This window comes from Mus caroli, chromosome 3 (assembly GCF_900094665.2).
Source record: "Mus caroli chromosome 3, CAROLI_EIJ_v1.1, whole genome shotgun sequence".
In the NCBI taxonomy this organism is placed as follows: domain Eukaryota; kingdom Metazoa; phylum Chordata; class Mammalia; order Rodentia; family Muridae; genus Mus; species Mus caroli.
Window position 1 is genome coordinate 89,295,935 of NC_034572.1, and position 14,032 is coordinate 89,309,966.

The following is a 14,032-nucleotide window of genomic DNA, read 5'->3' on the forward strand; positions in this document are numbered from 1 at the left end:
CACTTTGTAGACCAGGCTGGCCTCGAACTCAGAAATCCGCCTGCCTCTGCCTCCCGAGTGCTGGGATTAAAGGCGTGCGCCACCACGCCCGGCTACTCATCGAGATCTGACTGCCTCTGCCTCCCAATTACTGGGATTAAAATATGTGCCACCGTGCTTGGCACAGTTCTTTGATATTTTATATATAATTTAAAAGTGCTGGAGAATAAAAGACAAAAGAAACCGTAATTCACTCAGCAGATGGGCCACCAAGCTGAGGCTCTGAGAGAGCTGGGGAGGGGGCTGACACCAAGTGAGGGCTGCAAGTGTGGCCAGTCCTGGGGTGATGGGATCTGGCTGTGATGCCGAGGCATGGGGTCACCGAATCCATTAGAAAGGGAAAATGAGGACCAGTGGGAAGGAGATAAATCCTCCCTCGGCCTTCGCCCCATCCTTTCTGTGTTCCCTAATCCAAATGGACTTCAGCCAACTGTGTGGTTAAAATTCTTTTAAGGCTGAGATGGCTCAGCAGTAAAGGTGCTTGCTGCCAAGCTTGATCCCTAGAAGCCACATGGTGGGAGGAGGAAGCCACCTTCTGCGACCTGTCTTCTGACTCCACGTGTGCTTCAGCATGTTCCACTTCCTCCACAAAGTAAATGTTCCATTGACAACAGTAGATTAATTCAATGTGCTTGGCACAGCCGACTACATTTCCCTTACTTATTTGTTTTCTTCCATTGCCAGTGTCTAGCAGAACGTGATGTCACCCACTCCTGAGGCCTCTGTGCAGCCCTCCTTGGCAGCAGGCTTACAGAGCATGGCTCCTCACAAGCTGAGCATATTGAGGGGACAATGCTCCTCCTGGGCTGTGCATCAGCAGATAATGACAGAACAGGACAGCCTTACAGAGCACACATGCTTAACAGCCTCAGGGTTTGAAGCTGGATGAAGGATTGGCAATGTCTATGGTCCCAGCACAACAGAGCTGAGCCAGGCAAATGGCTCAGTACAAGTCTAAGACCAGCTTAAACTACACAATGAAAAGCTGTCTCAAGTAAACAAACATTCCCCAAACTTCACATTTTATTGATTTATTTTTGCTTTTGGAAACAGGGTCTTGTGTAGCATAGACTGCCAACACAGTTGCTATGTAGCCATGCATGGCTTTGAACTCTGATTCTTTGGTTGCCACCTTCCAAGTGTTGGGCTGTAACCATGCACTTTCATAGCTAATACAAGCCTCAAGTTTCCAGTTCCAAACACCCAGCAAGGCACAATGGGTTAATGCTTTGAAAACCACTATTATCTACTTTAACTATAACGTGATGTGCTTTAAAAAAAACTGGCTGGTGAGATGGCTCAGTGGGTAAGAGCACCCGACTGCTCTTCCGAAGGTCCAGAGTTCAAGTCCCAGCAACCACATGGTGGCTCACAACCATCCGCAACGAGATCTGGCGCCCTCTTCTGGAGTGTCTGAAGACAGCTACAGTGTACTTACATATAATAAATAAATCTTAAAAAAAAAAAAAAACTGTTGTGTTTTACTTGTCTATCTGAATGCTGCTCTCACAGCAAACATCTAGGTTAGTGAATTAGCGCTGATAATGAACGGGTCTACCTTTATGAAGTAACTCAACACTTCTGCAGAAGTATACTTTTTATGTTATGAATTTCATTTCCCCCAGTCTTTCATTATAATTTCAGAGATTATGGCAAGCATCAACTTATCTCTCCCTCCAAATCCAGCCTTATTTGCCCCGTCTTGTGACAATGGACTTGGACCTCATAATTGAGACTTCTTGTCAGCTGGCAAGGAATTAAGTCAATATAAAAGTTGCAGCTGCCAGGGCTGGGGAATGTAGCTCTGTTGCCTCCCTAGAACATTTGAAGCCCTGGTTTCTATTCCCAGCCGGGAAGGGCATGAGCCTGTAAACCTAGCATTCAGAACAGAGGCTGGAGGGTCAAAAATTCAAGGTCATCTTTGGCTATACAAGTTACAGGTGAGCCCAAGCTAAATGAGACTATTTTAAAAGGAAAAAGGAACATAAATATGCATACAATTACATGTATAACTATATTTTGGGAGAAGAACAGTTTGTTGAATACATTCCAAGAGGGCAGTGGGCTGGAGTACAGTACCCAGAGTACAGCCTGCAGCCTTTTGGTAACTCTTTTGAGGTAGTATATGCTCACATGGAAGGCAGAGGTCAGCCTCCGATGCTGTTACCTAGGAAGTGGCCAATCTGTCCTCCTGAAATAGGCTCTGGGGTACCCTGATTAGACTAAACTGGCCTCCTTTTATTGTTTTTGGTTTTGGAGACAGGCTTTCTCTGTGTACACTTGGTTGTCCTGGAACTCACTCTATAGACCAGGCTGGTCTACTCAGAGATCTGCTTGCCTCTGCCTCCCAAGTGCTGAGATTAAAGGCATGTGCTGATCTTTTTAGTATGAGGACACCCTGATCTTCCTAACAAGTTCCAGGAGAACCAGGGCTACATAGAGATCCTGTCTGGAAAAAAAAAAAAGGTCAAAAGTGAACTAAAAAAAAATGAAGTGTTAGCTGGAGGTAGGGGGGTGGGGGCGAAGTGGAGGTGGGGGTGGGAGTGGCGCACATCTTTACAGCCTTTGGGAGGTAGAGGCAGAGGAGGATCCCTGCGTTCCAGAACAGCCAGGGATATCCACAGTGAAACCCTGTCTCAACAACAACAAACAAAATGAGAAAACTTATGAGAGTATACAATGAAGCTCACTGTTGCCTTCTGGGGGATGTGACACTGTCACCTCTCCTTGCCCTTCGTCCCTGGCCTCTAGCTCATGAAGTGGTTTCCTGCTTCAGGACTGCCACTCCAGCCTCTCATCATTTAAGAGTTACTTCTGAAGTCCTGAATCAACTGGACACTGGGATAAAGTCCTCAAGCCTGTGATGGTGGCGTACAGGTATAATCCTACCACCTGGGAAGGAGAAGCAGGGACATCACGTGCTCAAGACTCTGAGGTCAGTCTGGGCTGCACAGAAAGCTCCAGGCCTAGACTGACAAACAAACAAACAAAAAATCAAAACAACTAAACAAAACAAAAACAAAAAACCCCAATTGAACCACCTCATAAAACAAGCTGTTAAATTCCCATGCTTGAGCTCAGTAAACAAGACTTAGAAGAAGACTTTTCCAAAGGTAAGCTGCTCGTCAGTCAGTCAGCTCCTAGCTGTACACAGTCTTTTTGTTCCATTGTGTTCTTCTTGATGCTGTGGTTGTGAGCTACCCTTTAATGGCTGAGCTCTCTCTCCAGTCCTGTGGGTTTTTCTTTTTACAAGACTATATTTACTTTTATTTATGTGTATGTGTGTGTGCATGGCTGCCTACATGGGTTTATGTGCATCTTGTACCAGCCAGCAGGGATCTACAGAGATCAAGAGAGAGCACTGGGTCACCTGGAACTAGTTACAGGCAGTTGAGAACCACATGAAGGGTGCTGGGACCAAAACCCAGACCCTCTGCCAGAGCAGTCAGTGCTCTTAAGCACTGAGCAATCTCTTCAGCCTCCTTGTATAGCCCTGACCTCAGAATTCTGTCTGTGTTTATGTACATGCTTTCATTTGCTATTCTGTCTCTCAAAAGTAATGTATTTAAGATCTTTCCTTTGATATACAACTTGCCTGGGAATGTAATTATTCTCCTTTTTCCTTAGGTACTAGGACTGAATCCAGTGTCTTGTACATGGTAGGCAAGTACTCTAAGAGTGAGCTACATTCCCAGCTTAGTTATTTATTTTTACTCATTTGCTTTTACACATTTTCTATTTATTTAATGGAAACAGGCTCTCATTACATAGTTCAGGCTGGCCTGGAACTTCTGGCAGTTTTCTGAATGCTGCGAGTACAGAAATAGAATACCAAATGCTTTACTATTTATTTACTTTGTTTTGTTTTTGTATTTTGTTTAGTTTGCAATAGGGTCTCACTAAGTAGCTCTGGTAGGCCTAAAACTTGTTATGTAGATCAGGCTGGCCTTATCCTCACAGAGCTCTGGAACCTGCTGTGTAGACTAGGCTAGCCTCACACTCACAGAGCTCTGATTACAGTGTGAACCCCCACACCATCACACCCAGCCTAGTCTTTAATCTTTCAAAGTCAGAAACAGAAAAATAAGCCAAGAATTAGGAATTTATTTGAGGATGCAAGTTCTCCCATCAAAGAACACATATATATGAAAGAAAATGATAAAAATAAACTCACTTGCTCCTTTTTAGAGTTTAAAACATACAAGTGTCAGGCTAGGTGTGTGGCGCACACTTGTAATCCTAGGACTGGGAAGGTAGAGGCCTTCCCAGATTCTACAAATTCAAGGCCATCCTAGGCTACAAGGCCTTGTCTCAGCACTACCCCATCTACCTACCCTCCAGGAGACATGCAGGTGTCAATCAACTAAGTACTTTCTCTGCTTTGAATAATGATAGTAAAGTACATACATACAACATTTATTCCAAACCCAGCAATCTCAGGGATGAGGGCTAAAGTAGGCCAGTTTAAACCACATGAGACAAAATCACACAAAAATCACACACACACACACACACACACACACACACACACACACTCGAGACCAACATATATGCTCCTGAACAAATGGAGTTGGGGTTTAGGATTGTTTGTTTGTTTCAATACAGGTTTCTCACTCTGTGTGACTGCCTCTGCCTCCCAAGTGCTGGGATCAAAGGGATGAGACACCACGACCTGGCTTACAAATTAAGTTTATTCTACTTAAATAATCGCATGTACCTCCTTTATATTAATATTTCAACAGCTACTAATTTTTATTTTATTTTGATTTTGTTACTGTTTTAAACTAAGAATATTTAATTATTTCCCTCGGCAGTACCACACTTAGATGCTGTTATATTTTCATTTTTGGGTCAGGTATAGCCTTTTTTCCCCTTAAATTAACCTTGAACCTCTGAGGTTGACCTTAAACTTCTGATTTTCCAGCTCCTACCTTCTTTGTGCTAGGATGACATGTCTGTGCTCTCAAGCTGTTCATGTAGTAATGGATAGTGACCTCAGGCCTGTGTACATGCTGGGCAAGCACTTTCATAACTAGGCTACATCTTAGCCCAAAGCGTAACTTTTCAGTTGTTTGTTCAGTTGCTGATTTATTATGCGGATGCTGCTGGCCTGAAACTGAGAGATCCACCTGCCTCTGCTTCCCGAGGAGTGCAGATTTCTGAGAGGTTTACGGTAGTAGATGCTGGCCTTAAATTCCTGACCTTCCTACATTCACCTCCTGGACTGCTGGGATTACAGGCATGTGGCACTAAGCCTGGCAAAGTATAATCTTTTCATTATTAAAAAAAAATTTTTTGGAGGCACAACTTTTTGACAGATAAATATGTAGAATATTTTGTTTTTAACAGTGTTCATTTTTACTCCCATGATAATAATTCCCCACAATCTTCCTTTTTTTTTTTTAGAAAGAAAAATGTCTTTGCTTTTAAAGTTATTATAAATTTGTCTATGGTGGTTCATAGCTGTAATACCAGCAATTAAGAGGCTGAGGCAGGAAGACTGCTACAAGTTCAAGGCCAGCATTAAGTACAGAATTAGTCCAAGGCCCTCCTGCAATACCGTGAGAGTCTGTCTTAATAAACAAAGGAACAGCACACAGAAAAGGGAGGGCTGTGAGCACAGCTCAGGCGTGGGAGGCCCAGGCTCATTAGAAAGCACTAAGAGCAAGAGCTTGCGCTGCTTCCCTCCCTTCCTGTGGGATTGGAGATGTGCTCTATGGCCTCACACATGCAGCCAGGGTTCTATCTCAGAGCTTAATCCCAGCACTTCTGAGCAATATTGTTTATGAGTGGGTATCAGACAGAATATCTATTTATGTCTAGAAAACTAGGACTCTGCTCATCCTAAGCCTGAAACAGATGCCTCATTATCAGAGCCCTACCTGAGGTTGCTTTGGTGTTGGCTGAAGAAACAAAGCTAGCGAGGTTAATGACCTCTCCAGAGGTGAAGATGAACGGAGCAGTCACAGCCACAGGGTTAGCCACTGGGTTGGCTCTCTCGTGCTTAGTGTTCACCTGATTCTGCATTGCTTCCTGCCAAACAAAGCAGGTTATTCAAAGTCAGTACACTTAGCTTTAGTCACACAGTCACTGAACAACTCAGCCCCGCCCCTCCCAAGCTCCATCAGGCAGAACTAGTCTGGCATGCGATGTCCAGGGAGCTAAGGGTTCTCATTAGCACGACAGCTTTTCTCAAACTGAAGCAACTGTGTTAGCTGGCTTCCCTGAGCTTGTTTCTACTTGAGAAAGCAGAGGTGTGTTACTCACATGCCTTCTATATGCCTCACTTAACCGCTCTGCATTTTAACTTGAAAAAAAAAGGGAGGGAAGGAACTGGTCTGCAGAGTTTAAAAGTAATTTGCAGCACTAATATTCTGTGATCAATTATCTACAAGACAAGATGCTAGCAGGAGATCCCTGCAGAGCAAAATACTCTCTAGAGCTTTGTCCTACAACATGTTCCATTCTGCCACTGAAGAAATCCCTGAGAGAACGTGTAACAAGCAGACAAACGAGGAGCAGATTCTCAAGTCTACTTCCATATGCTGCACTCTGGCTTCCAAGGATGTCTGCTCAATTTGGTGAAAAGATGCTTATCTTTTATTTTTACTTTCAGAAGTTTTCTATAAACATGATAACTATCAAAAAAGTCCAGTTATGAAAGGGCTTTGAACAATAACTGAAAGTTTAGGAGAAGAACCAGTCTTTAGAAACCAGCTGTCATGAAAAACAAACAAAACCCGAAAATGCACAAGCAGCTATTTTTCATATGTAATTATCCCATTGACTAAGAACTTCAATTGAAACAGATTATTCATTTTCCGGATACTGTTAAATTCATTCTTCAGTCTGCTATTTCTAACCTCCAGCAGCTTCCTCGGTGGAAGCTCTCTCGGGCAGGCTTGCCGAGCCTGATGAAAGCAATCATACGTTCCTTAGCGCTGGCTTCTCCATCCAATGTACCATCTCCGATTACCTTTTTAAACAACCACACCAATCCTGGATTTGTTCTAAATCCAGATGCGCTGGTTCAAACGTGTAATCCCGGCACTCCAGAAACTGAGACAGGAGGATCACCTTGAGTTTGAGACCAGCATGGGTTTCAGAGCAAGTGCCACATGAAGCAAAAGCACACAGAAAGATCATCTTTCAACTCCCTCTCCAAACAAACAAACAAACAAACAAACAAACAAACAAACAAACACAACCCCCCTTCAGTCTTGAGAGGTGATACACAGCTTTAGTCACAGCACTTGGAAGGTAGAGGTATGGGGATCTAGATAAATTTAACAACAGCCGGGTCTACAAAGCTACTTCTAGGAAAATCAGGGCTACACAGAGAGACCAGTCTAAACAAAATGCAAAACAAAACAAAGAAAGCTTCTACTACGTTCCCACTGTCCACAGAAACTACCACCTCACTAGTTGCATGTCAGACCCGGCCTACCTGCCAAGCACCTGCCATCCCCAAACCCCAGGTCCATTGTTCCTTCTCTATACATAACTACTTTCATTGTTCCTTCTCTATACATAACTACTTTCATTGTTCCTTCTCTATACATAACTACTTTCATTGTTCCTTCTCTGTACATAACTACTTTCTTTTTAAAAAGAATCATTTCCTGTTCTTTTACATATCTGGTTTTTTTTTTTTTTAAGATTTAATTATTTATTATAGGATTACACTGTAGCTATCTTCAGACACTCCAGAAGAGGGAGTCAAATCTCATTACAGATGGTTGAGAGCCACCATGTGGTTGCTGGGAATTGAACTCAGGACCTTCAGAAGTGCAGATTCAGTGCTCTTAACCACTAAGCTATCTCTCCAGCACTACATATCTGTTTTTTATTTGTACTTTTTCTAACATGGAATTTTTTTTCTTTAATAATGAATACAGTAACATTACTTTCTGTGTGTGTGTATGGAGGGGTTATGCATGTGGGGGGCAGAAAACAATTGGCAAGAGTCAGTTTTCTCTCCTTCTACCATGTAGGGACAGAGAAGCAAACCTACATCATTACACTTGGCCGGTACTTTTACCTGAGCCAGTTCACTGACCTGATTAATTTTTTTCCACTCTTAAATTTATTTATTTACTTATTATTAGACTGGATTATCATTATTTTAGACTGGATCTGTGTGGCTCTAGATGTTTGGCTCAAATTCAGAGATCCACCTGCCTCTGCCTCCTGAGTGCTGAGATTAAAGGTGTGAGCCCCCATGCTTGGCTCTGAATGTTTTTAGTTGGTGTGCATGTGCACATAGAGACATGAAGGTTAGAGGACAACTGTTGGTAGCTGCTCTCACTCTCTAGCATGTGGCTTCTAGGGAATGAGCCCAGGCCATCAGGCTTGGCAGCAAAACTAAGTCATCTCATTGGGCCCTAAATTTATTTTGGTTTTGTTTGTCTTTATTTTTTGAGACAGGGTTTCTCTGTGTAGCTCTGGTTGTCCTGGAATTTGTTCTATAGACCAGGCTGGCCTTGAACTCAGAGGTCCACCTGTCTCTGCTTCCCTAGTACTGGGATCAAGGCGTGTGCCACCACCACCCAGTGAGTCTGAACTTCTAATCCTTGTACCTCCACCTCCAAATGGTGGGGTTCTATATGCATATGCCACGTTGACTAACACACGTTACTGTGTGTGGATGTGTGGGAGGGAGGATGCAGCCAGAAGACAGCCTGAGTGTAGCTCCTCAGATGCTACCTTCCTTGGTTTTCTGAGATAGGGTCTCTCACTGGTCTGGAGTTCATCAAGTACACAAGGGTGGTTGACTAGCAAGCTCTCTGCTTCCAAAACATTAAGATTATAAGCGCATGTTTCCACAGCTGGTTTGAAGTATTTTTAATTATAATTTATTTGTTATGTGTGTTGTGCACTAGTGATCCAGGGCACACATGTGCATGAATTCTAAGGCATGTTCCTCCAATTTGTAACATTCCCTCTCTCTAAATCAGAAGTCTGCTCCAGAAAGGAAGGAGGCTAAGCAGCCTTTGGTGCAAATAGGAGGTAAGCAAAAGCCCGTATACCCAAGAGGAACAGACGCCTGGAAGATTCTTGAAAGCCCCACTAACAGTAAAGGGAGCAAAGAGTTGTGGGGGAGGAGACTTTGAGCAGCAGGACGAAGAAAGAAAGATGTTTGGACTGTGGAGCTGCCTGAAAGCTGGGCAGCTCTCAGAACCAGAAAAGATCTGTGGTCTTCAGCTTTGCAATGTTGGCAACTAAGTATTTCCACAATGCTGTTTTCTAATCACTGAATGATTCAGGACTTTATAGAATCCTATTTAACAAACAAACGAACAAACCCTAAGTGCACGCCTACTTGAGAGGCTAGCTTTAGCTTTGGCTTTATAGTAAGACTCTATCTCAAAACATAGGCCAGGCATGGTAGTACCTATCTGTAATTCCAGCATATGTGAGGCAGGAAGATCACGACTCGTCTTTAATTGCATTCAAAATCTGAGATCGCCCTGGGCTACTTTATATACTGTCTCAACTGAAAAAAAAAAATGAAAGAGAGGTACCAATATAGAATCACATGATCAAGACATGCTATAATTTGATAAAATGGGAGGAAATTCTGTTTTAATTCAGCTCCCTCAAAATAATCTCTAAATTAGTGTACTTTGGGGAATATAAAGAAACACACCTGAAGCATGACCAAAATCTCAGTATTGTTTTTCTCCATTGCTATGTCAAAGGCAGACTTATCAAATTTGCTAAAAGCGTAGACATCAGCTCCATATTTGATAAGTAACTCGACGACATCCCGGTGATGGTGCTCCGTGGCCCAGTGCAAAGCTGTCATCTGCAGCATGTCCTTTGCGTTCACATCTGCACCACTCTGTTGGGAGAAAGCAACTGTTCAATCCGTGTAAGATCCCGTTACCAAACACATTCACACAGAGACATTTAATGCTAGTTCTCACTTAAGGACTATCAGAGGGAGAATCACTTCTCACGGCCTCCTGAATGCTGAGACATTATGCTTTCAGTGAGTGGGTCTGCTAAGGACATCACTGGGAAATTCTCACAGATGGCTGAGGAAGGGAAAGGAACAGATTTTGTTGCATTTATTAACAGAAAGCTGAGTAGGGCCTGAAAAAAAAATAGGCATAAGTACAGAGAACACCTACAGAAAAGGAACGAAGAAAAATCAATAAAATCTGTTTAGCCTTTAAAAAACAAATCAGAAAACAAAATAATTTCCATGATGACTCCTGAAAAACAGTTTCCATGGGTAAAAAAATAAATAAATGAATGAATAAATAGATAGATATGCAACTCAGTGACCACCTACACTAAGTATTTCCAGACCACTTTCCTACCACTATTTAAGAAAAAATGTCTTACAGCATAATCCGACCACTATTCTTTTTGTTTGCTTTGTTTTTCAAGGCAGGGTTTTTCTGTGTATCCTTGGCTATCCTGGAACTCGCTCTGTAGATCAGGCTGGCTTAGAACTCACAGAGATCTGCTTGCCTCTGGCTCCTGAGTGCTGGGATTAAAGGTGTGTGCCACTACTGCCAGGCTCCCACCATTATTCTTGCTTTACCCTAACAAGCAGTTCCACGATGTGAACATGTCCATCAGCTGCAGCCATATGCAAAGGGGTCCTGTCCACTTTGGTCCGGGCATCCCTGCTAACGCCAGCTCGAAGGAGCACTTCTGCTGTGGAATAATGACCATACTGGGCTGCAAGGTGAAGCGGTGATGTTCCAAGCTGTTGGAAGATAACACTCATTAAGTTCAACCATGTGAAGAACTGTATCATTTCTGGGTAGAGATATATGAACAAGAAATGAATCCTATAGTATTCATTCTTGGAGAAAGACTCTTCCTGGGCAGATAGACCGAAAAATGATAGCATTTTAAAGTTAATGTACTGAGGCTGCAGAGAGCAGCGGGTAAGAGCACTGACTTCAAGCATGCATGCTGGTGACTCAGCTGTTACCCCAGCTGCTGGTGACCCGACACCCTAACCTCTAAGGTTAGGCACCTGGACTCACATGCACATACACCATGAAGCCATACTCTCATGTACATCATTAAAATAATAAAATAAATAAAAATTAATGTTGATGGGAAGGTAAAGGGGCCATAAAACTGTGAAGTGTACTGATTTTTAGTGAGATAGAGCTACTGAGTAAGACTCACTAGAAGACAGGATTTTAGGCATGCCTCACAAGATAGTTTTACTTTCTTCCTTTTTTTTAAGCATCAAAAATAATATTCTGAGGTGGGTATGGTGGCACATGCCTTTAGTCCCAGCACTTGGGAGGCAGAGGAAGGCAGATTTCTATGAGATGGAGGCCCAGGACACCCAGGGCTTTATTGAGAGATCCTGTCTCAAAACAAACAAACAAACAAACACATGAACCAGTAGGACTCTGAGGTTATGAAGTAGTCATACTATAATAGTCATCACTCCAGGGGACTGGTGAGATGGCTCAGTGAGGGTCCTGAGTTCAGATCCCGGCAACCACATGGTGGCTCACAACCATCTGTAATGAGATCTGACACCCTCTTCTGGAGTGTTTGAAGACAGCTACAGTGTACTTACATATAATAAATAAATAAATCTTAAAAAAAAAAAGGCATCACTCCATTGTCAAAATTATTACCATCACTCATTGCTTAGGAAATCTGTGAATACTAAGACGTTCCACATTATTACACAGACCTGAATCTTTTGAAGCTCTTTGGTCTGCAAGCCAGTTGACAGAGTTGACAGGCTCACCATATCAAACTTGTTTGTTTGTTTGTTTTGTTTTTAAAGTCAGGTTTGTTTTTTCTCTGTGTAGCACTGAGTGTCCTGGAACTTGCTCTGCAGACCAAGCTGGTCTCTTGAACTCAGTGCTTAGATTAAATATATATACCATTCTGCCTGGTATCTGTAATATTTATTTGCATGTGTATGCATGCATGTCCACATAGGTATGTGTGTATGCAGGTCAGAGGGCAACTTTTAGGAATTTTTTTGTTTATTTGTTTTTTGACACAGGATCTCACTATGTAGCTTTAGCTATCCTGGAGCTTGCTATGTAAACCAGGTTGGCCTCAAACTCCAAGAGGTCTTCCTGCCCCTGCCTCCCAAGTTCTAGGACTAAAGGCATACATCATCATATCTGCAAATAAAAATATTAAAAATAAAACAAAAGGGAAAAAAATCCCAAGTACTTAACAGCTACAATTACAACCTACATATTCAGACAATTTGAATTGGAAAACTAACAGGGAACCTATACAGTGAGGTGAACCAAAGCTCTCTTAGAAGGAATGACCCAGGAACCAAAGAGAATGCCACTCCTGCTGAGCCTTGGGGACTGGGAAGGCATGCTTGCTCAGGAAAGCACGGGGCCTTTGGCTGAGCTTACCCAGTCTGTGGTGAATGGAGCCCCATTTGCCATCAGTGTCCTCACTTCATCGTCTTGGCCTTTCCTTGCAGCTTCTAGCAGCCTCTTCCCCAAGTCCACCAGAGACATCTTAATGCATAGAAACAGCAGTTTCCAGGTAGCTGCAATCCAAACACAAGGGGAACAGTCATCTCCAACATTCTCTTGCCTTCTGCTTGTTTCTCTGAGACTTGGTGGCTTTGCCTTGCTGTCCAGGCCAGCCTAGAACTCACTATGCAGCCTGTGAAAGCCCGGAACTCAAATATCTTGCTTCCTCTGCCTCCCAGATGCTAATATACAGACACGGGCCACCACAGCCACCATGCAATGTGTTTACAAGATGCTTTTGTTTGGGGACAGGAGCTCAGGCAGCCTACACTGGCCTTCGACTTTTCATCTTTCTGACTCCAGCACCCAAGTGCTGTGATTACAAGCGAGTGTCACCAGACCTGGCTCCCTCTCACCCACCCCCCTTTTTATTTTGAGGCAGTATCTAGGTAATTTGACCAGGCTGGTCCAAAACTCGGTCCATAGCTTAGGTAGACCTACAGTCTGTGATCTTCCTGCCTCAACTTCCCAACTAACTAGGATTATAGGTTTTCATCACCAGACCCAGTGGTAGAATATAATTTTAAAGAATACAGTTCAAAACATGCACCCTAGTTTCTAGGCAAAGCACAAGGGTACCTACCCCTCCATGATAGCCTGCAGCACATGACTGGGTTGTAGGAGTGGGCATGACTGTGTGGTTGGGCCTGAGACCCTGTATAGGGGAGGTAAACTCCCCACGGGCTCAAAACTGACCAATTCCAATAAAGACTTCCTCAATCTCAATCCAATTCCTCCACTAGACACAAAAGGCTACCAGGGCCTGTGAGATGGCTTAGCAGGTAAACGTGCTTTCTGTAAAAGCTGGATGGCTTATGACCTACCCCTCAGAACTCTAGGTTCAAGAGAACTGAATCTGATTTCAGACAGTCCGCTGACCTCTGAGTACATGCAGTTGCAGTGGAGTGTGCCCCCTCCCCCATCGTACACAAACAACAATAACACAATTAAACAGAACACTGGGCAGGGCACATGCAAGTATTCCTCTCTGGGAACCTCTCCCATTCTTGGGAGTTTTCATTTTTCCTACTAAGGAGCATCTTTTTAAAACTGAATTGCAAGTGTTAATCTTTTTGTTTTCTAGCTACAGTGAGATGATGTAATGCCTATCAAAGTTTATAGATAGAAACTTATTTTCCTTTTCCTTTCAGGCAGCAACTCCTGTAGCCCAGGCTAACCATTAACTCACTGTGCATCTGAGGACAACCTTCAACTCCTGATCCTCCTGCCTTCGCTTCCCAGGTGCTGAGAGTGTGGACAAATGACATCACAGCCAGCATGGCCAATGACTTGCTTAGAAATCATCAAAAGTGTGGTTTATAGCTACCAAGCCACACTTACAACCTTACAGGAATCCATGTGATCCAAACTATTTTTTTGTTTTGTTTTGTTTTGTTTTGGAGACAGGGTTTCTCTGTGTAGCCCTGGCTGTCCTGGAACTCACTCTGTAGACCAGGCTGGCCTCGAACTCAGAAATCCGCCTGCCTCTG

General features: G+C 43.3%; 1 protein-coding gene across 4 annotated transcripts in view; it reads right to left on the reverse strand.

The window, feature by feature from the left end:
* Window positions 1-14,032, reverse strand: part of Gabpb2 (GA binding protein transcription factor subunit beta 2) — a 35,591-nt gene that overhangs the window by 9,877 nt on the left and 11,682 nt on the right. For all 4 annotated transcript variants that reach the window (XM_021158570.2, XM_021158571.2, XM_029475267.1 and 1 more), the window contains exons 3-6: window positions 12,417-12,556; window positions 10,595-10,762; window positions 9,689-9,883; window positions 5,922-6,072 (exon numbers count right to left, since the gene is read on the reverse strand). In XM_021158570.2, coding sequence (XP_021014229.1) covers window positions 5,922-6,072; window positions 9,689-9,883; window positions 10,595-10,762; window positions 12,417-12,524 — 622 coding nt within the window. In that variant the 5' untranslated portion in view covers window positions 12,525-12,556. The remainder of the gene's footprint in view (window positions 1-5,921; window positions 6,073-9,688; window positions 9,884-10,594; window positions 10,763-12,416; window positions 12,557-14,032) is intronic.